Source organism: Arvicanthis niloticus, chromosome 1 (assembly GCF_011762505.2).
Source record: "Arvicanthis niloticus isolate mArvNil1 chromosome 1, mArvNil1.pat.X, whole genome shotgun sequence".
NCBI lineage: Eukaryota > Metazoa > Chordata > Mammalia > Rodentia > Muridae > Arvicanthis > Arvicanthis niloticus.
The window spans coordinates 134,668,304-134,682,741 of NC_047658.1; the positions used below are offsets into that span (position 1 = coordinate 134,668,304).

At 41.3% G+C, this 14,438-nt stretch overlaps 1 protein-coding gene across 6 annotated transcripts in view; it reads left to right on the top strand.

Moving 5' to 3' along the window:
• The window catches only part of Vldlr (very low density lipoprotein receptor), a 32,964-nt gene extending 18,869 nt beyond the window's left edge, over positions 1 to 14,095 (top strand). For 2 of the 6 annotated variants that reach the window (XM_076918802.1, XM_076918804.1), the window contains exons 5-20: positions 786 to 908; positions 2,579 to 2,950; positions 3,036 to 3,158; positions 3,250 to 3,372; positions 3,962 to 4,081; positions 4,185 to 4,310; positions 4,796 to 4,967; positions 5,561 to 5,779; positions 7,332 to 7,450; positions 8,026 to 8,165; positions 8,472 to 8,613; positions 9,806 to 9,952; positions 10,869 to 10,952; positions 11,286 to 11,366; positions 12,154 to 12,323; positions 13,445 to 14,095. In XM_076918802.1, the coding sequence (XP_076774917.1) occupies positions 786 to 908; positions 2,579 to 2,950; positions 3,036 to 3,158; positions 3,250 to 3,372; positions 3,962 to 4,081; positions 4,185 to 4,310; positions 4,796 to 4,967; positions 5,561 to 5,779; positions 7,332 to 7,450; positions 8,026 to 8,165; positions 8,472 to 8,613; positions 9,806 to 9,952; positions 10,869 to 10,952; positions 11,286 to 11,366; positions 12,154 to 12,323; positions 13,445 to 13,480 (2,297 nt within the window). In that variant the 3' untranslated portion in view covers positions 13,481 to 14,095. Of the gene's footprint in view, positions 1 to 716; positions 909 to 2,578; positions 2,951 to 3,035; positions 3,159 to 3,249; positions 3,373 to 3,961; positions 4,082 to 4,184; positions 4,311 to 4,795; positions 4,968 to 5,560; positions 5,780 to 7,331; positions 7,451 to 8,025; positions 8,166 to 8,471; positions 8,614 to 9,805; positions 9,953 to 10,868; positions 10,953 to 11,285; positions 11,367 to 12,153; positions 12,324 to 13,444 lie in introns of all 6 variants that reach the window. The other 4 variants (XM_076918815.1, XM_034496740.2, XM_034496749.2 and 1 more) reach the window with 4 other exon arrangements.
• The last annotated feature ends 343 nt before the right edge of the window (positions 14,096 to 14,438 follow it).

The following is a 14,438-nucleotide window of genomic DNA, read 5'->3' on the forward strand; positions in this document are numbered from 1 at the left end:
AGGGGCAAGTCCCAAAGCCACAGAGAAAGATGTGTTGGCATCCATCAAACTGGGATCATTTGGATGCTAAGATGAGGACAAGCCTGAGGACCCATCACAGTAGAGGCCTGCTCACACAGAAGAAATAGGATTGACAGGAACCAAGTTTAGGTTTAGGATATGATTATGAAAATAACTAAGGTTGAACTTTCATTTCATCTTCTAGCAAAGAAGTGCACAGTTTTGTCAGTGAGTTAGAAACTCCAGGATCCTAAACAGGATCTGCCCAGATTCATCCCCATGTTTCAGTGGTGAATGACATGGGAAAATCAATAACCAGGGCATAGTCTTGCTTTGTGGTTATAAAGAAAGATGTGAAAGGGGGCCTAGGCAGGAGACTGCTCCATCAAAGGTCTCATAGGTAGTAGTGCATCTGACCTTTAATGGAGTCAGGATTAGGTGACATTATCTGGTATGCTCACTGATATCTAAACATACGTAATGAACTAGGAGCAGGCTAACAAATCAACTCAACTGTGCCAAGTAAAACAAAAGCCAGAACTAAGCGTGCGGCAGAACCTTGAAGGAGTAACCTGGTCAAGGTTCTTGGGTACGATGCCAGGTGGCCTTGCTTGGCGTAGCTTCTAAGGACGGAGCTGGCGAAGGATCTGCCTGGCTTCCACTACTCAGTGAGCCCTGTGTACCTGACCACTGAGTCCCAGGTGTTGCACTTCCAGGCAGCACGGGAGCAGCAGCTTTGCACTGACCAGTTTGGAGGCTCTTTTGAGACTGTATGTCATCAACAGATATGAGAACATGCCGCACAAATGAAATCAGCTGTGGCGCCCGTTCTACTCAGTGTATCCCAGTGTCCTGGAGATGCGATGGGGAAAATGATTGTGACAATGGAGAAGATGAAGAAAACTGTGGTAAGAAGACCAGTGTGCAGTGGCATAACCCAGAGACCCTTTTCCTAAAGAAAGGTGGGCAAGGGATGCTAACTTAAGCCTGAAGACCCAGTGCCGCTGGCCCACTTTGTAGTGGCTTCGCTGTCTGCTCAATATTTGTTCTTCCTAACCACCATAAAACTGTGAAAGGCCTTTTCCTGGTAATTGGTTATTGCCTGGAGTGTCTTCCAGGCAAATAGAAGCAAGCAGAGAAGTCATCTTGGTGCTTATGTTCAGCATAGTACATTTAGCATAGCTTAGTGAGGTAGCAAGGATGTGGGCTTTTGTCTTTTATGACAGTAGCTCCTGGGCCTTTCTTACAGTGGCTCAATAAAACTAGAAGGTGATGGGACCAGCAGACACATTCCTAGGTTCAGTTAGATTAGCTTCTTGGAATAAGGAATGTGAGTATATGAGACACACATTTCCACCAACTAGAATCTACGGTTAAGTTAGCAGCGAAACATGATCTAGCGTGTTGCCAGCAAATTCTTACAAAGTCTACCCGAACTTCGTGTCCTATTATGATTCCTATCTCTGAAAGCTAGCGCTGTTTCCTATTCTGTCATGCTTATATTCTTGGAAAGTCTATAATGAAGTGTTCCATGTTAAAGGTGAGGCCCTGGAGAAAATCTGCAGGTTAGATAAACATTGCCCTGACTTCTTACAAACTACTGCCCCTTTAAGGTGCCTCTATAACCCGAGTTTGATGAGTTTAAGTTCAGGCTCCAGCAGTATCCAAGGGAGCTCAGGGTCCTTGCAGGTCAAATATTAGTCTGGCATGTACAAGTCACTTTGTGAGGGTCATACCACTGCACCTAGTCCAATGAGTTTCACATTCAGTCATAGAATTGAACTTCATAGCGTGCCATGGCGAGCGCTGGAGCTGCCAAACATTTCCCTCACAAATCTACACTTTGCTTCCCAAGAGAGTCGTGGTCTCCTGTCCAATTCCCACCAAATTATAACCTCAGTATGTTTGTCAGGAATTTAAATCAAAATCTAAACTGGCTACTATGAATACCTTGTCATCAATCACATGCGAGGTTGCTAGGCTGTGATTCTGGTCCTAGCAGGAATGATTTTTAAAACAAACAAACAAACAAACTAAAAACGATTAAGATGGTATTCTTAATGTTTATTTTAAAAACCCAAAAGGAGGGAACCATGTAGAGTGTTCTTTGATTTGTTTCTTTTTGGATAGTATCTTAATATCCATTATACCTATAGCTGATGTGTAATGTATATTCTCAGCTAGTGATATGATTTGGGCTGACATACAATAGGTTGGTCTAGATATAACTCTGTCTTCCAAAATGAAATACCCAATACCAGCTTAAGCTTTTGAACACTGTCCCTTTAAGTGTCAGTTGTGGGTCTCATCTCAAATTAGTTTCTAGCCTTCTACCGTTTTCTTGGTCCTTTATTTCCGCTCTTATACATAGTATGGCTGCATCTTATTTTATACTGTGAAACTGTTTTGTCGTATTTTAGAAACTTGTTCTCAGTATAACAGCACTATAGCTTTTCAATTAGAAAGCTTAAGTTAATCACCAAAGATGAATGTATTTGATTTGGCAATAAGAGTCTTGTATTTAAAGAGAAAAAAAAAATGCTGATGTACTTTCAATGGGGCATCCTCCCTTTAACAGGCAACATAACATGTAGCGCAGATGAGTTCACTTGCTCCAGTGGCCGCTGTGTCTCCAGGAACTTTGTGTGCAATGGCCAGGATGACTGTGACGATGGCAGTGATGAGCTGGACTGTGCTCCACCAACCTGTGGTGCCCACGAATTCCAGTGCAGCACCTCTTCCTGCATCCCCCTCAGCTGGGTGTGTGATGATGACGCAGACTGTTCCGACCAATCAGATGAGTCTCTTGAGCAGTGTGGCCGTCAGCCTGTGATACATACCAAATGTCCCACCAGTGAGATCCAGTGTGGCTCTGGCGAGTGCATTCACAAAAAATGGCGGTGTGACGGAGACCCTGATTGCAAGGATGGCAGCGATGAGGTCAATTGTCGTAAGTAACTTGCCAGTTCTCTTTTATGTACCGACCGGAAGCCATTTGGCTGGCTTAATTCCATCATTGTTATCTCCTTTCGTAGCTTCTCGAACCTGCAGACCTGACCAGTTTGAATGTGAAGATGGTAGCTGTATCCATGGCAGCAGGCAATGCAATGGCATCCGGGACTGTGTTGATGGCTCTGATGAAGTCAACTGCAAAAACGGTGAGGTTCTTTCTCCATCAGGTTCAGTTAGGCCATTGGCTACTCCGATCAGAACAACAGTGGGACTTTTCTCCTGTGTTCGGTTTTACAGTCAATCAGTGCCTGGGCCCTGGAAAGTTCAAGTGCAGAAGTGGGGAATGCTTAGACATCAGCAAAGTATGTGACCAGGAACAGGACTGCAGAGATTGGAGTGACGAACCCCTGAAGGAATGCCGTAAGTGACGAGCTTGCTCAAGGCTTGGAGGTTCCAGTCAGCCCATCAAAAGTATTGCTGCTTGGACCCTGCTTAGTGCCCTGTTGAACTCAAAATGAGTTAAATTTTAATAGTTAAGCTTGAAGATAAAGTGTTACAAAGTGGAATTCTAGCCAGTGACTAACTCAGGGTTGGGGAACCCCTTAAGACAGCTAAAAATCATAGCAAAACTTGAGTAAATCCTTCATAACTAACTACTGTCCAGCATGAAATGTCTATCTACAAAACAATCAAGTATTAGAAAAGCCATCACCTGAGATTGAATCGCCTGAGATTGAATGGAAGTAAGACAACTGTCGATTAAGAGTAACATGTCATACCAATTTGGGCTCTGGGTTTACAAAACAGAAAACAGAATGAGCACCATGAAATTGGGAGGAAGACGTTTGTGCAGCATCTTCAGAGAGTTAGGTGGGGTGCAGAGCAGTGGATATGACCAAAATATATTGTATCTGTATGTGGAAGTCTCAAAGAATAAATCTAAAACATTATATTAAAAACAAACAAACAAAAAAAGCTATCAGATGACTTTGCTACTCTTTCATTCCAGATATCAACGAATGCTTGGTTAATAACGGTGGCTGTTCTCATATCTGCAAAGACCTAGTTATAGGCTATGAATGTGACTGTGCAGCTGGGTTTGAACTGATAGATAGGAAAACCTGTGGAGGTGAGTTGAAGCAAAGAGCCTGACCCCTGGAGGATGTGGGAAGGGGCAACCTACATCTAGTAAGGCAGAGGAAGAGCAAGACTAATTCTAATTTCCCTCCTAGATATTGATGAATGCCAAAATCCGGGGATCTGCAGTCAAATTTGTATCAACTTAAAAGGCGGTTACAAGTGTGAATGTAGTCGTGGCTATCAAATGGATCTTGCCACTGGCGTGTGCAAGGCAGTAGGTAAATGGACTTGGGCTGGTGTTGCTCTGGTACCTTTTTGAGTTAGTGATTCTAAAAGGTACAGTCGGTGACTGCAGCAGTCAACCTACACATAACGTCACACCCCAGAGCAATGCTATTAAACTCCTAGTGCAGCAGGATAGCTTAAAATAAACCATCTTCCCACGCATCGGCCTTGGTCCTTCCTTTTGCATAGGATACTATGAATATTCACCAGAGTTTCTTCCTTTCTGCTTCTAAAACTGAGCACAATTCAAACAAGTAACTCGGTTAGCAGCCACCCTACTTTTGATTGCTGTAACCCCAAGACTGCTTTTCTGAACAGGGTGGAGAGTACTTGCAGGTCCTGGGGGGGCTGGAAAACCAGGCTGGATACTACTGAGATGTTCAGCGGTATCTTTATAAGTGGTCCTCTGTGGAGAGGAGGTGACACGGAAGATCTTGGCTTCTAGCAAAATTAAATCAACCTGGCTTATGTCTTATAGGCAAAGAGCCAAGTCTGATCTTCACTAATCGAAGGGACATCAGGAAGATTGGACTAGAGAGAAAGGAATACATCCAACTTGTAGAACAACTGAGAAACACGGTGGCCCTCGATGCTGACATTGTAGCTCAGAAGCTATTTTGGGCTGATCTAAGCCAAAAGGCCATCTTCAGGTAATTTCCACTTGCATCCCTGACATCTGGGCATCTCAGTCCTGACAGTTAGGTCTGTGGGAAGGATTGGAGTATGGGTGGATCTTCTCTTGTCTGTGGCTTTAGTCTACCATCTACTTAGCTGGGAGTTTTAAATTCAACCCTGACTTTTTAGCTATTAAATGATCATCAGCTGTTACTTTGATAATCATTGATCATGATATAAAAGGTGACTATGCCTGCATATGACATCAGAATTTCTCCCCTTTTGTGGTTGTGAACTGACTTTTCTTGCTACAAATAGAAATGATGGCAGCAACTTTTCCTCAGTGGAAACTGTAGACCCAGGATGATGGCTACTGAGTTGGATATCTCTTTACTAATTTTGCTGGGCTCTGAGCTCATATCTAGAGTTCATATCCACAACTACATAAGATACAGTATTACTAATTTTCCATCCCCAAGCAACATGGCTGAATAATTTCAGTGCTGAATGATGGGGTTCCTAGAGTCCTTTCTGAGTAAAGTCCTTGAACATTTTGTAAGCAGCAAGTCCATTGTCCAGGGTCCAATGGTGACAACTCTTAAATTTCTTGTGACCTATTCTGTTTCAGTGCCTCAATTGATGACAAGGTTGGTAGACATTTTAAAATGATCGACAATGTCTATAATCCTGCAGCCATTGCTGTTGATTGGGTGTACAAGACCATCTACTGGACTGATGCGGCTTCTAAGACTATTTCAGTAGCTACCCTAGATGGAGCCAAGAGGAAGTTCCTGTTTAACTCTGATTTGCGAGAGCCTGCCTCCATAGCTGTGGATCCGTTGTCTGGGTTTGTATTCTGTTTTCCTTCACTTAGCCTTTGGGTGCTAGCCACAGAGGTCAAGAACTTTTCTTATAAAGAGCTCACTCATTTTAAGAGTTCCCAGGAACAGAATTAGCTGGTTCAAGTCATCAATGACAGTGTTCATTGCCCAGCCCCTCCCATTTTTCTTCCTTACACTCCCCCCATTAATTCTCTTTCTTCCCTGATCTCATATTTCTGTTCACCTCTCTCTCTCTCTCTCTCTCTCTCTCTCTCTCTCTCTCTCTCTCTCACACACACACACACACACACACAATTTATCTTTATAAAATCTAGGGTCTATAAATAGGGGGAAATGTGATATTTATTGTTGGCATCTTTCTGTGCTTAATATGATCACCTACAGTTGTTTCCATTTTCCTGAAAATGACAAATGACTTCTTCTTCTTCTTCTTCTTCTTCTTCTTCTTCTTCTTCTTCTTCTTCTTCTTCTTCTTCTTCTTCTCTCCTCCTCCTCCTTCTCTTCTTCCTCCTCCTCTTCCTCTTCCTTCTCCTCCTCCTCTATGGCTAAATAAAATTCCATTGTGTACATGATAAATTTGAATGAAAATATCCTTTTGAAACCAATCATGATACATAATGAATGCATACTAATAAAAAAACAATGCTGTGAGTGACAAAATATGGAGTAGCCCTGGGCAGCTCTTGTGTGTGATGGCCTCCCAATCTCACTCCTTCTTAGCCAGCTGTTTGGTGGCATTAGCAATGCTTTAGATTTCATGTAGTACATAAACCAAGAGCTATATCTGAGCCCTTTGCCCACCAAAATTCTGTGTGTGTATGTGTGTGTGTGTGTGTAAGTGAGAGGGGGGATAGGAGAGGAGAGGAGAGGAGAGGAGAGGAGAGAGAGAGAGAGAGAGAGAGAGAGAGAGAGAGAGAGAGAGAGAGAACTTTACTGGGTTGGTTGTTTAGCTCTGGGTACTGAAATCTAGGACTTGCACGGAATACTGGGATTTGCATAACCCTGTCCCCTCAAGGCTTCTATCTAAAAATGCAAATTATGTGAAAGCTCAATTGAGAGGAACCTGAGGCAGGCTGCTTAGATAGTTGACGGCAGTGATCACAGTTGGTCCCTATGAAATATCATTAGAACACAATCCCCAAGTTCTTCCTATAGAGCTTACTGAAAAATGCCTCCTTCATGGCTCTGAAAGAATGTGCCTTTAAAAAGGAAATGGGACTTTGGGCTGGCTGATAGTTACATATCAGATCAACCCAGGCTAACATGGCTATGACTTGGAAATTATATTATTGCTTCCTATAGTCCTGAAGAGTGGACCCAGAGCCTCACACATGGGAGATCAAATGTTGTACCACTGGGCTGTGCCTCCAACCCTTGTGAATTCCGACTGTTAAGTTTAATTTACTCAAAACATAATTAAAGCCTTAAGCATCAGTACTTATATCTCAAGAGCCTGGAGCTGAAGAGTTTTCTGCTCATTTTTAAGCTTTTGTTCTAAGATACAACTTTATTCCTTCTAATCCAGTAAGGCACTCTTCTGATTTCACTTTCCTTCAGCTTTGTTTATTGGTCAGACTGGGGCGAGCCAGCTAAAATAGAAAAAGCAGGAATGAACGGGTTTGATAGACGGCCACTGGTGACGGAGGACATCCAATGGCCTAATGGAATTACGCTCGGTATGTATGTCCTTCCCCATCACTGACTAGTTAACTGTCTTCATAGTTTTTAAATGTATGCCCATTACAAATGTGAAATGATTCTTCTAGTTTCACCTATAGCAGAAACTATGGGAGAGAGTAGCTAAACACATATGGCGGACTTAACAAACTACAGGTGCTAGGATGGCTGGCTTGTCATCTAGATGGTCTAATATTCAACAGAAACTAAGGAAATCTTGAATCTTTGGGCTTCTCCTCCAGAACACTATAGGCATGGGTGCCTTTGCCTTTCCTGGGTGGTAACTTGTAACTGTATCCTTCTGAATTATCTGGAAAGAAGCACAAAATACAAGTCTTCTCTCTCTAATGTAGCATATCATTAGTCAATGACTTTGAGAGTCTTAGAATTTCCATCCGCCCCCATAGAGAAAACACACCAACATATTCTGTTGGTGGCTTCACAAATATTACAGTCTCCTCATTAAGGACTCCTGATAGAGAGGAAACTGTAAAGTAGAATAGATTCTTTGGGTATTTTAAATAGAAACCAGAGCAGCAATAGCTCATGTCATGTCAATTATTTTCCTGCCTAGACCTTGTGAAAAGCCGCCTCTACTGGCTGGATTCCAAGTTGCACATGCTCTCTAGTGTGGACCTGAATGGTCAAGATCGTAGGATAGTACTCAAGTCTCTGGAGTTCCTGGCTCATCCTCTTGCACTCACCATATTTGAGGTAAGACTCATGCTTCACGTCTATGTGGACACTTTTGAAGCAGTTCTATGGGAAGAGAAAGGAGCAGTAGACAACTGAAAAACCTTTACCTAAAGCCTAGTATACATTAGACACCAAGTCCTTAAAGCCTGGTATATATTAGGCACAAAATCCACAAAGAACTTGCTTCTTTTACACTTTGTACTCTGTTCCAGAGAATCATTAAGTAACCTTGCCCCATTAAAGGGCAAGTAAATCATGATAATTCTTAGCTCTTGATTTGTGCCAGTCTTGGGTCTACATGCTAATTGTAGGGTTTTGTTTTAGGATCGTGTCTACTGGATAGATGGAGAAAATGAAGCAGTGTACGGTGCCAATAAATTCACTGGGTCAGAGCTGGCCACGCTAGTGAACAATCTCAATGATGCCCAAGACATCATTGTCTACCATGAACTCGTCCAGCCATTAGGTAATATGAAGACGCCCACTTCTTAATGAGCATCCTAAAGGAGTAGTATGGTCCTGAACTTACTACTTACTGGCTCCTTAGCAACTCAACTGTCTTTAAAACAGAACCTTTGTCCTCTTGAACCCTAGGCCCAACTCCACACTCGATGCCTGATATCGATATTCCAGCCATCTTAAAGAAATGGCTTCAGAATCACCTCTTAGCTTCTTCCAAACCCTAATGACATAGCTTTCATCTCCATCTTCTGGGTCTTCCTTGCTAAGCCTGTTGTACCAGTTTCCATGGTAACCTTCAGGCCACAGATACTCCTCATGATTAGTTTTCTAAGTTTGCTGTAGCAAAATAACACAAATTGGATGCCTTAAACAACAGAAATTTACTGTCTCACAATCTGGAAACTAAGTATAAAGTCAATGTGCTGGTAAGTTGGTTCCTTTTGGAGACGAGGGAAGGCTCTATCCCTCTCTTCTTGACTAGAAGATGGCCATTTCCCCACAGCATCTATTTATATCTTCTTTTGATACATGCTTGTCCCCATAGTTCATCTTCTGTGAAGGACACTGGACATTTGGGGTTAAGACCTACCCTAATTACCTCTGTTAATACCGTATCTGCAACTAAGGTCACATTCTAAGATATTGTCAATTAGGACTTCAATGTGCAAATTTTATGGAGGGACACAACTTAATCTGTAACACCTTTTCTTCACCATGACATATCTTATATAGGATTTAACAAGTTATCAGTTGTGTCTAGTCATGTTTTCTTCTGCCCAGAACCTGAACCAGTTTGTCTATCTAATGAGACCCTCACACCTCTCTGTGTCTGAATTCCCTTATACTTTGTAGGAGTACGTCAATATAAAACCAGGATATTATGATTTGTCTCCTTTTGAATCTTTGCTCTGAGCTTCAAATAAACAGTATGAGCCAGGCCTGGTCTCTCACCTCCCTTCACACCTACCCATGGAAGACATAACTCTTACTCTGCTTCTAAGAAGCCTCTGAATCAGATATCTTTAAAGTGTACTCCCAGTACATTGATTGATACCCACTCAACACCAGTGATACCCATTCTTCACTGATGTTAGTCTTACTTGAAAAACTGATACAGTAGACAAACGTAAGCCCCGCAGAGTCTCTAGGCAGTTAACATCATAGTACTTATTTTAAAGGATTTTTTTCCCAACTAGGTAAAAATTGGTGTGAAGAAGATATGGAGAATGGAGGATGTGAATATCTCTGCCTGCCAGCACCACAGATCAATGATCACTCTCCAAAATATACCTGTTCCTGTCCCAATGGGTACAATCTTGAAGAAAATGGACGAGAGTGTCAAAGTAAGACTCGGCGTTTCAACCACAAGCAAGACATAGAACGAGCATTATAAGACACCAGCTACAGCTTACCTGGATTTTAGAGACTCTGTTGTGGCTAGCCTTTGAAATTGATTTCAGAATGTTATGGTTGTGTGGCAGGCATTCATTCTGTCTGTGCTTTGGAGCTCACCTGTGACCCATTTCAACATCGGTTGAGTTTAGAGGGGACAGAAGTGTCAATGTACCACATGCTAACTTGTACCCATTGCTCTATAACACCTCCTGAGCTAGCCAGTTTTTAGCTAATTAAAGTCTTCCATAGAGGGCTGAGCAAATATATTAAAGGCACTTAAGGAAGGAGGCCATGGTCCCTGGGCACTTAACTAGCCTCAGTAGATGACACAAGTTTAAACTCACAGATAGCCTAAACTTGAATTTTAATAGTTTGTTCTCAGCTTTTGATTAAGGAGCAAACTGAACTTGCTGATTGTAAACAAGGAGCTTACATAATGATGTCTTAATTAACTTCATTAGGTAGTACCATAATAAGCACTTAGTTTTCTTAGAAAATGGGTACAAGACCCCTTGGTGTGTATTGTACACTAGAGTAGTTTTGAGAACATTTGTGGAAATTTCATGAGCTTGGGGCTTTGTTGAGAGGAATCCATTTGTCTGAATCTTTCTGAGTTGTCAAATTCTACCTGCTGACAGCCCTGCCCAACTTTCTTACGTTTCTGGATCTTTTGCACAAAGCTGGCTATTCCTCTCCATTCAGATATGTCCACTTCACAAGTTAATTCTGCACTGGATTGTCTTTTTTTTTTTTTTTTTTTTTTGCCTTGATTTAAAATAACCTTTCAGCATGACTTCTCTGGACTACACAGTCAGCCACTCAGGAACCTTGGCCTTAACCAGGTTCTTGGTCTTTGTAATCCAGGTACTTCAACTCCTGTGACTTACAGTGAGACAAAAGATATCAACACAACAGACATTCTACGAACTAGTGGACTGGTTCCTGGAGGTATTGGGTCCAGCACTGCAAACTGTTAATCTCAACTAACTGCCGCTTAAATAATTAATGCAGCTTTTCACCACTGGTCGTGCCCCAACTGGCTACTTGTGCCTAAAGTCCAAGGATTTAGATCCTGCATATCCTGGATTTCTCTTGACCTATTTACACCTATAGGTTTAATGTAACTCAAATAATTCTAAGCCTAAGTTCTTCTGATATCTAATTATAATGGATACTAGAAATCAATATTAAGTACAAAGGTGTGAGGATCTCTACCTAATCAGTAGATGTCTCAGTCTAAATTAAAATTATTATAGACTGATTCCTTGTATGTCCTTGTAGGGATCAATGTGACCACAGCAGTATCAGAAGTCAGTGTTTCCCCAAAAGGGACTTCGGCTGCCTGGGCCATTCTCCCTCTCTGTAAGTAAATTTTCCTCTCATATATACTTTATGGACAGGTTTAGTTATCTGCAGTCACCTTCCAGTGGTCTCTTAGGCTGTCATAACACATGAGACACTGGCTTCCATTTACCTCCTCACCTACCTGGTACCTACTCTTCAGTCATCTTTCCCTTGATAGTGAATCTCCATCAGTTTGTCTACAAGGTCTTATGGTCTGTTGAACTTCTTAACTTTGCTTAGCCTCCTTATTTAGGGGAAGTCTCTTTAATAAGAGTTTTGTTCTAGTCCCATTTGTTGTGTGCAATCATTCACAAAGAGGAGGTGAACAAAGGGTCAAATGCTTTTTGAATGGGATGTAGAATTCATGAAGGGCAAATTAAAAGAAGTTAAGTATTTTCAAACTCAGGGAAAAGAATCTCTAAAGCCACTTTCAGGCATGTGAATTTGAAGGCACTTTGATTTGATGACCCCTTTGACCTAGCTTACTGGTTGAGCTAACACACTAGAACCACTTGACTAGCAGGCCAAAGGCTTCTGTAATTTTTATGTAGCTGTCCTAGGGTTGGGGCTTGGGACTTTATACTTCCCTGGATGCACCTAACTTCCTCCCCGCCAACACCCCTCCCCCCAGTGCAGAGATTCATACAACCACTGAGCTGAATTTGTTTCAAAACTTTATCTCACTTATATTCCAATTTCTAGTTACCCAAGCTACTTAAAACATGGAAGTGTTCTTAGTGTTAATTACCATAGATCCATAAACGTTAGACTTCACTTAGTCACCTCTGATTTTTTTTTTAATCAGTGCTCTTAGTGATGGCAGCCGTAGGTGGCTACTTGATGTGGAGGAATTGGCAACATAAAAACATGAAAAGCATGAACTTTGACAATCCAGTGTACTTGAAGACCACTGAAGAGGACCTCTCAATAGACATCGGTAGACACAGCGCTTCTGTAGGACACACGTACCCAGCAGTAAGTGTGCTTTGTCTGTATTTACTGGCTCAGTTGCTTCAAAGGAGTCTAGAATTACTAGCTATGGCTACCCGGGTAGAAAGGATCATTAAGTCCCAGACATTTTATCCACTGACTGCATGTTAAATACTAAATGTCTGGTCCACTAGAACAGTCAGTTAATAAGCATCTCACTCACAGAGGAAGGAGAGATAAGTCCTACCTGACCTTATTTTAGATTACAGAAATGACATGTGAATAGTGTATGAACCAACTAGCTCCTTTTTAAACCTCAACTTCTTGCATACTGGATACCTAAAGGTAAATCAATGTGGACATGTGAGATAGGAGAGTTGACTGAAATTCAATAGCTTGAGTAAGATTCAATTAGCCAAAAGTAATAAGTGCTTTCCTCAGAGAGGTGTTCCATCTCACCTAGAGAGACAGCTTTCTACAAGAGCAACAACAGCAATCACCTGTTCTTCCACTAAAAACCCAAGTACATATTTGGTCTCCACTTCAGGACCATGCCGAGTGAAGCATGCTAAACAGAAACAGTGTCCTTGCATGCTCTCCAGTGTAACAGGGAATAGTGCTCAGTCCATATCATGTATTTTTTTCACATTTGTCTTTAAGATTTATAGTCCTTAAACAGAATCAGTCAAACTTTTTTTCCCCACCAAGTAGGTACAGGTTAAATATCCCTTATTTAAAACACTTGGTGCCAGAAATGTTCAAACTTGTAGATTTTTTTTAAAAAGGGGGGACATGGGTTTTAAAGTTTTTGTATACATAAAAAATTTGAACACAAAATCCATTTGTTTCATATATTCTTATGTATATACACATAGCCTACGATACTTTATACAATATTTTGATGTATGTCCATTTTGACCGTAACTAATAACATAAGGTTAGATGTGGAATTTTCCTTTTATAATGTCATGGTGATACTCAGAAATTTTCAGACTTGGGAACCCGTTTTGAGTTTCAGATTTTCATCCTGGGGACACAAACAACAACTTATGAGTTTGACCTCCAATTCTTTGGGTCTTTAAATGGCCAACTCAAAAGCAACGTCCACTTCGTAGAGTTGCTAACAGTAACCACCAAGCTCACCGGAACCTTTTTCTTCTCTGCAGATATCAGTTGTAAGCACAGATGATGATCTGGCTTGAGTTCTCAACAAGTCTTGATCTATGAGGTCTACATCGGTAACACCCCACTCCGGAATGGCAACAGAGCCAGCGCTGAAGTCTCTTTTTATCTTCCTCCCATCTGGAAGAACATCAAGATATCTTTTCATGGATCAAGTTTGTGTACTTAATCTTTTTTTTTTTACTTTTGTAAATATTCTTGGCCACATTCTACTTCAGCTTTGGATGTGGTTACCAAGTATCTGTAACCCTTGAATCCCTAGACAGTATTGCCATCTCTGGCCAAATATGCACTTTCCCTAGAAAGCCATATTCCAGCAATGAACCTTGTGCTATAGTGTCTCCCACCTGTACATACACTGTATAGGCCACCTGTACATATCCCAGAGAACAATCACTATTCTTAAGCACTTTGAAGATATTTCTATGTAAATTATTGTAAACTTTTTCAATGGTTGGGACAATGGCAATAGGATAAAACGGGTTACTAAGATGAAATTGCCAAAAAAAAAAATTTGTAACTAATTTTGTACGTATGAATGAAATCTTTGACCTCTGTAGAGGTTTGCAAAGACTGACTTCAAACTACTGTACTTTTTTTTTCAAGTGCTAAAAAAATTAAACCAAGCAGCTTAACCATGGTTTTGATTATTCCTCTAAGATGAGCTTCTGGGAACAGTAGCGCCAAATGTCCTAGACATCTAAGCTATAGTTAGCTCTTGATGTTGTAAACCTAAGCCCATAATTGAACTAGTATATTTTACAACCAAGAACTAGCTAAACAATTAGGTATCATTTAATATTTGTTCCCCCAAATCTATTACTTCCTTCCTTTTTCCCTTCCTTCCTTCCTTCCTTCCTTCCTTCCTTCCTTCCTTCCTTCCTTCCTCTCTTTGTTTGCTGGCCTCAAGCTTGCAATGCTTCTGCCTCAGCCTCTCAACTTCTAGAATTACATGTCTATACAACTATACCCAGCCTA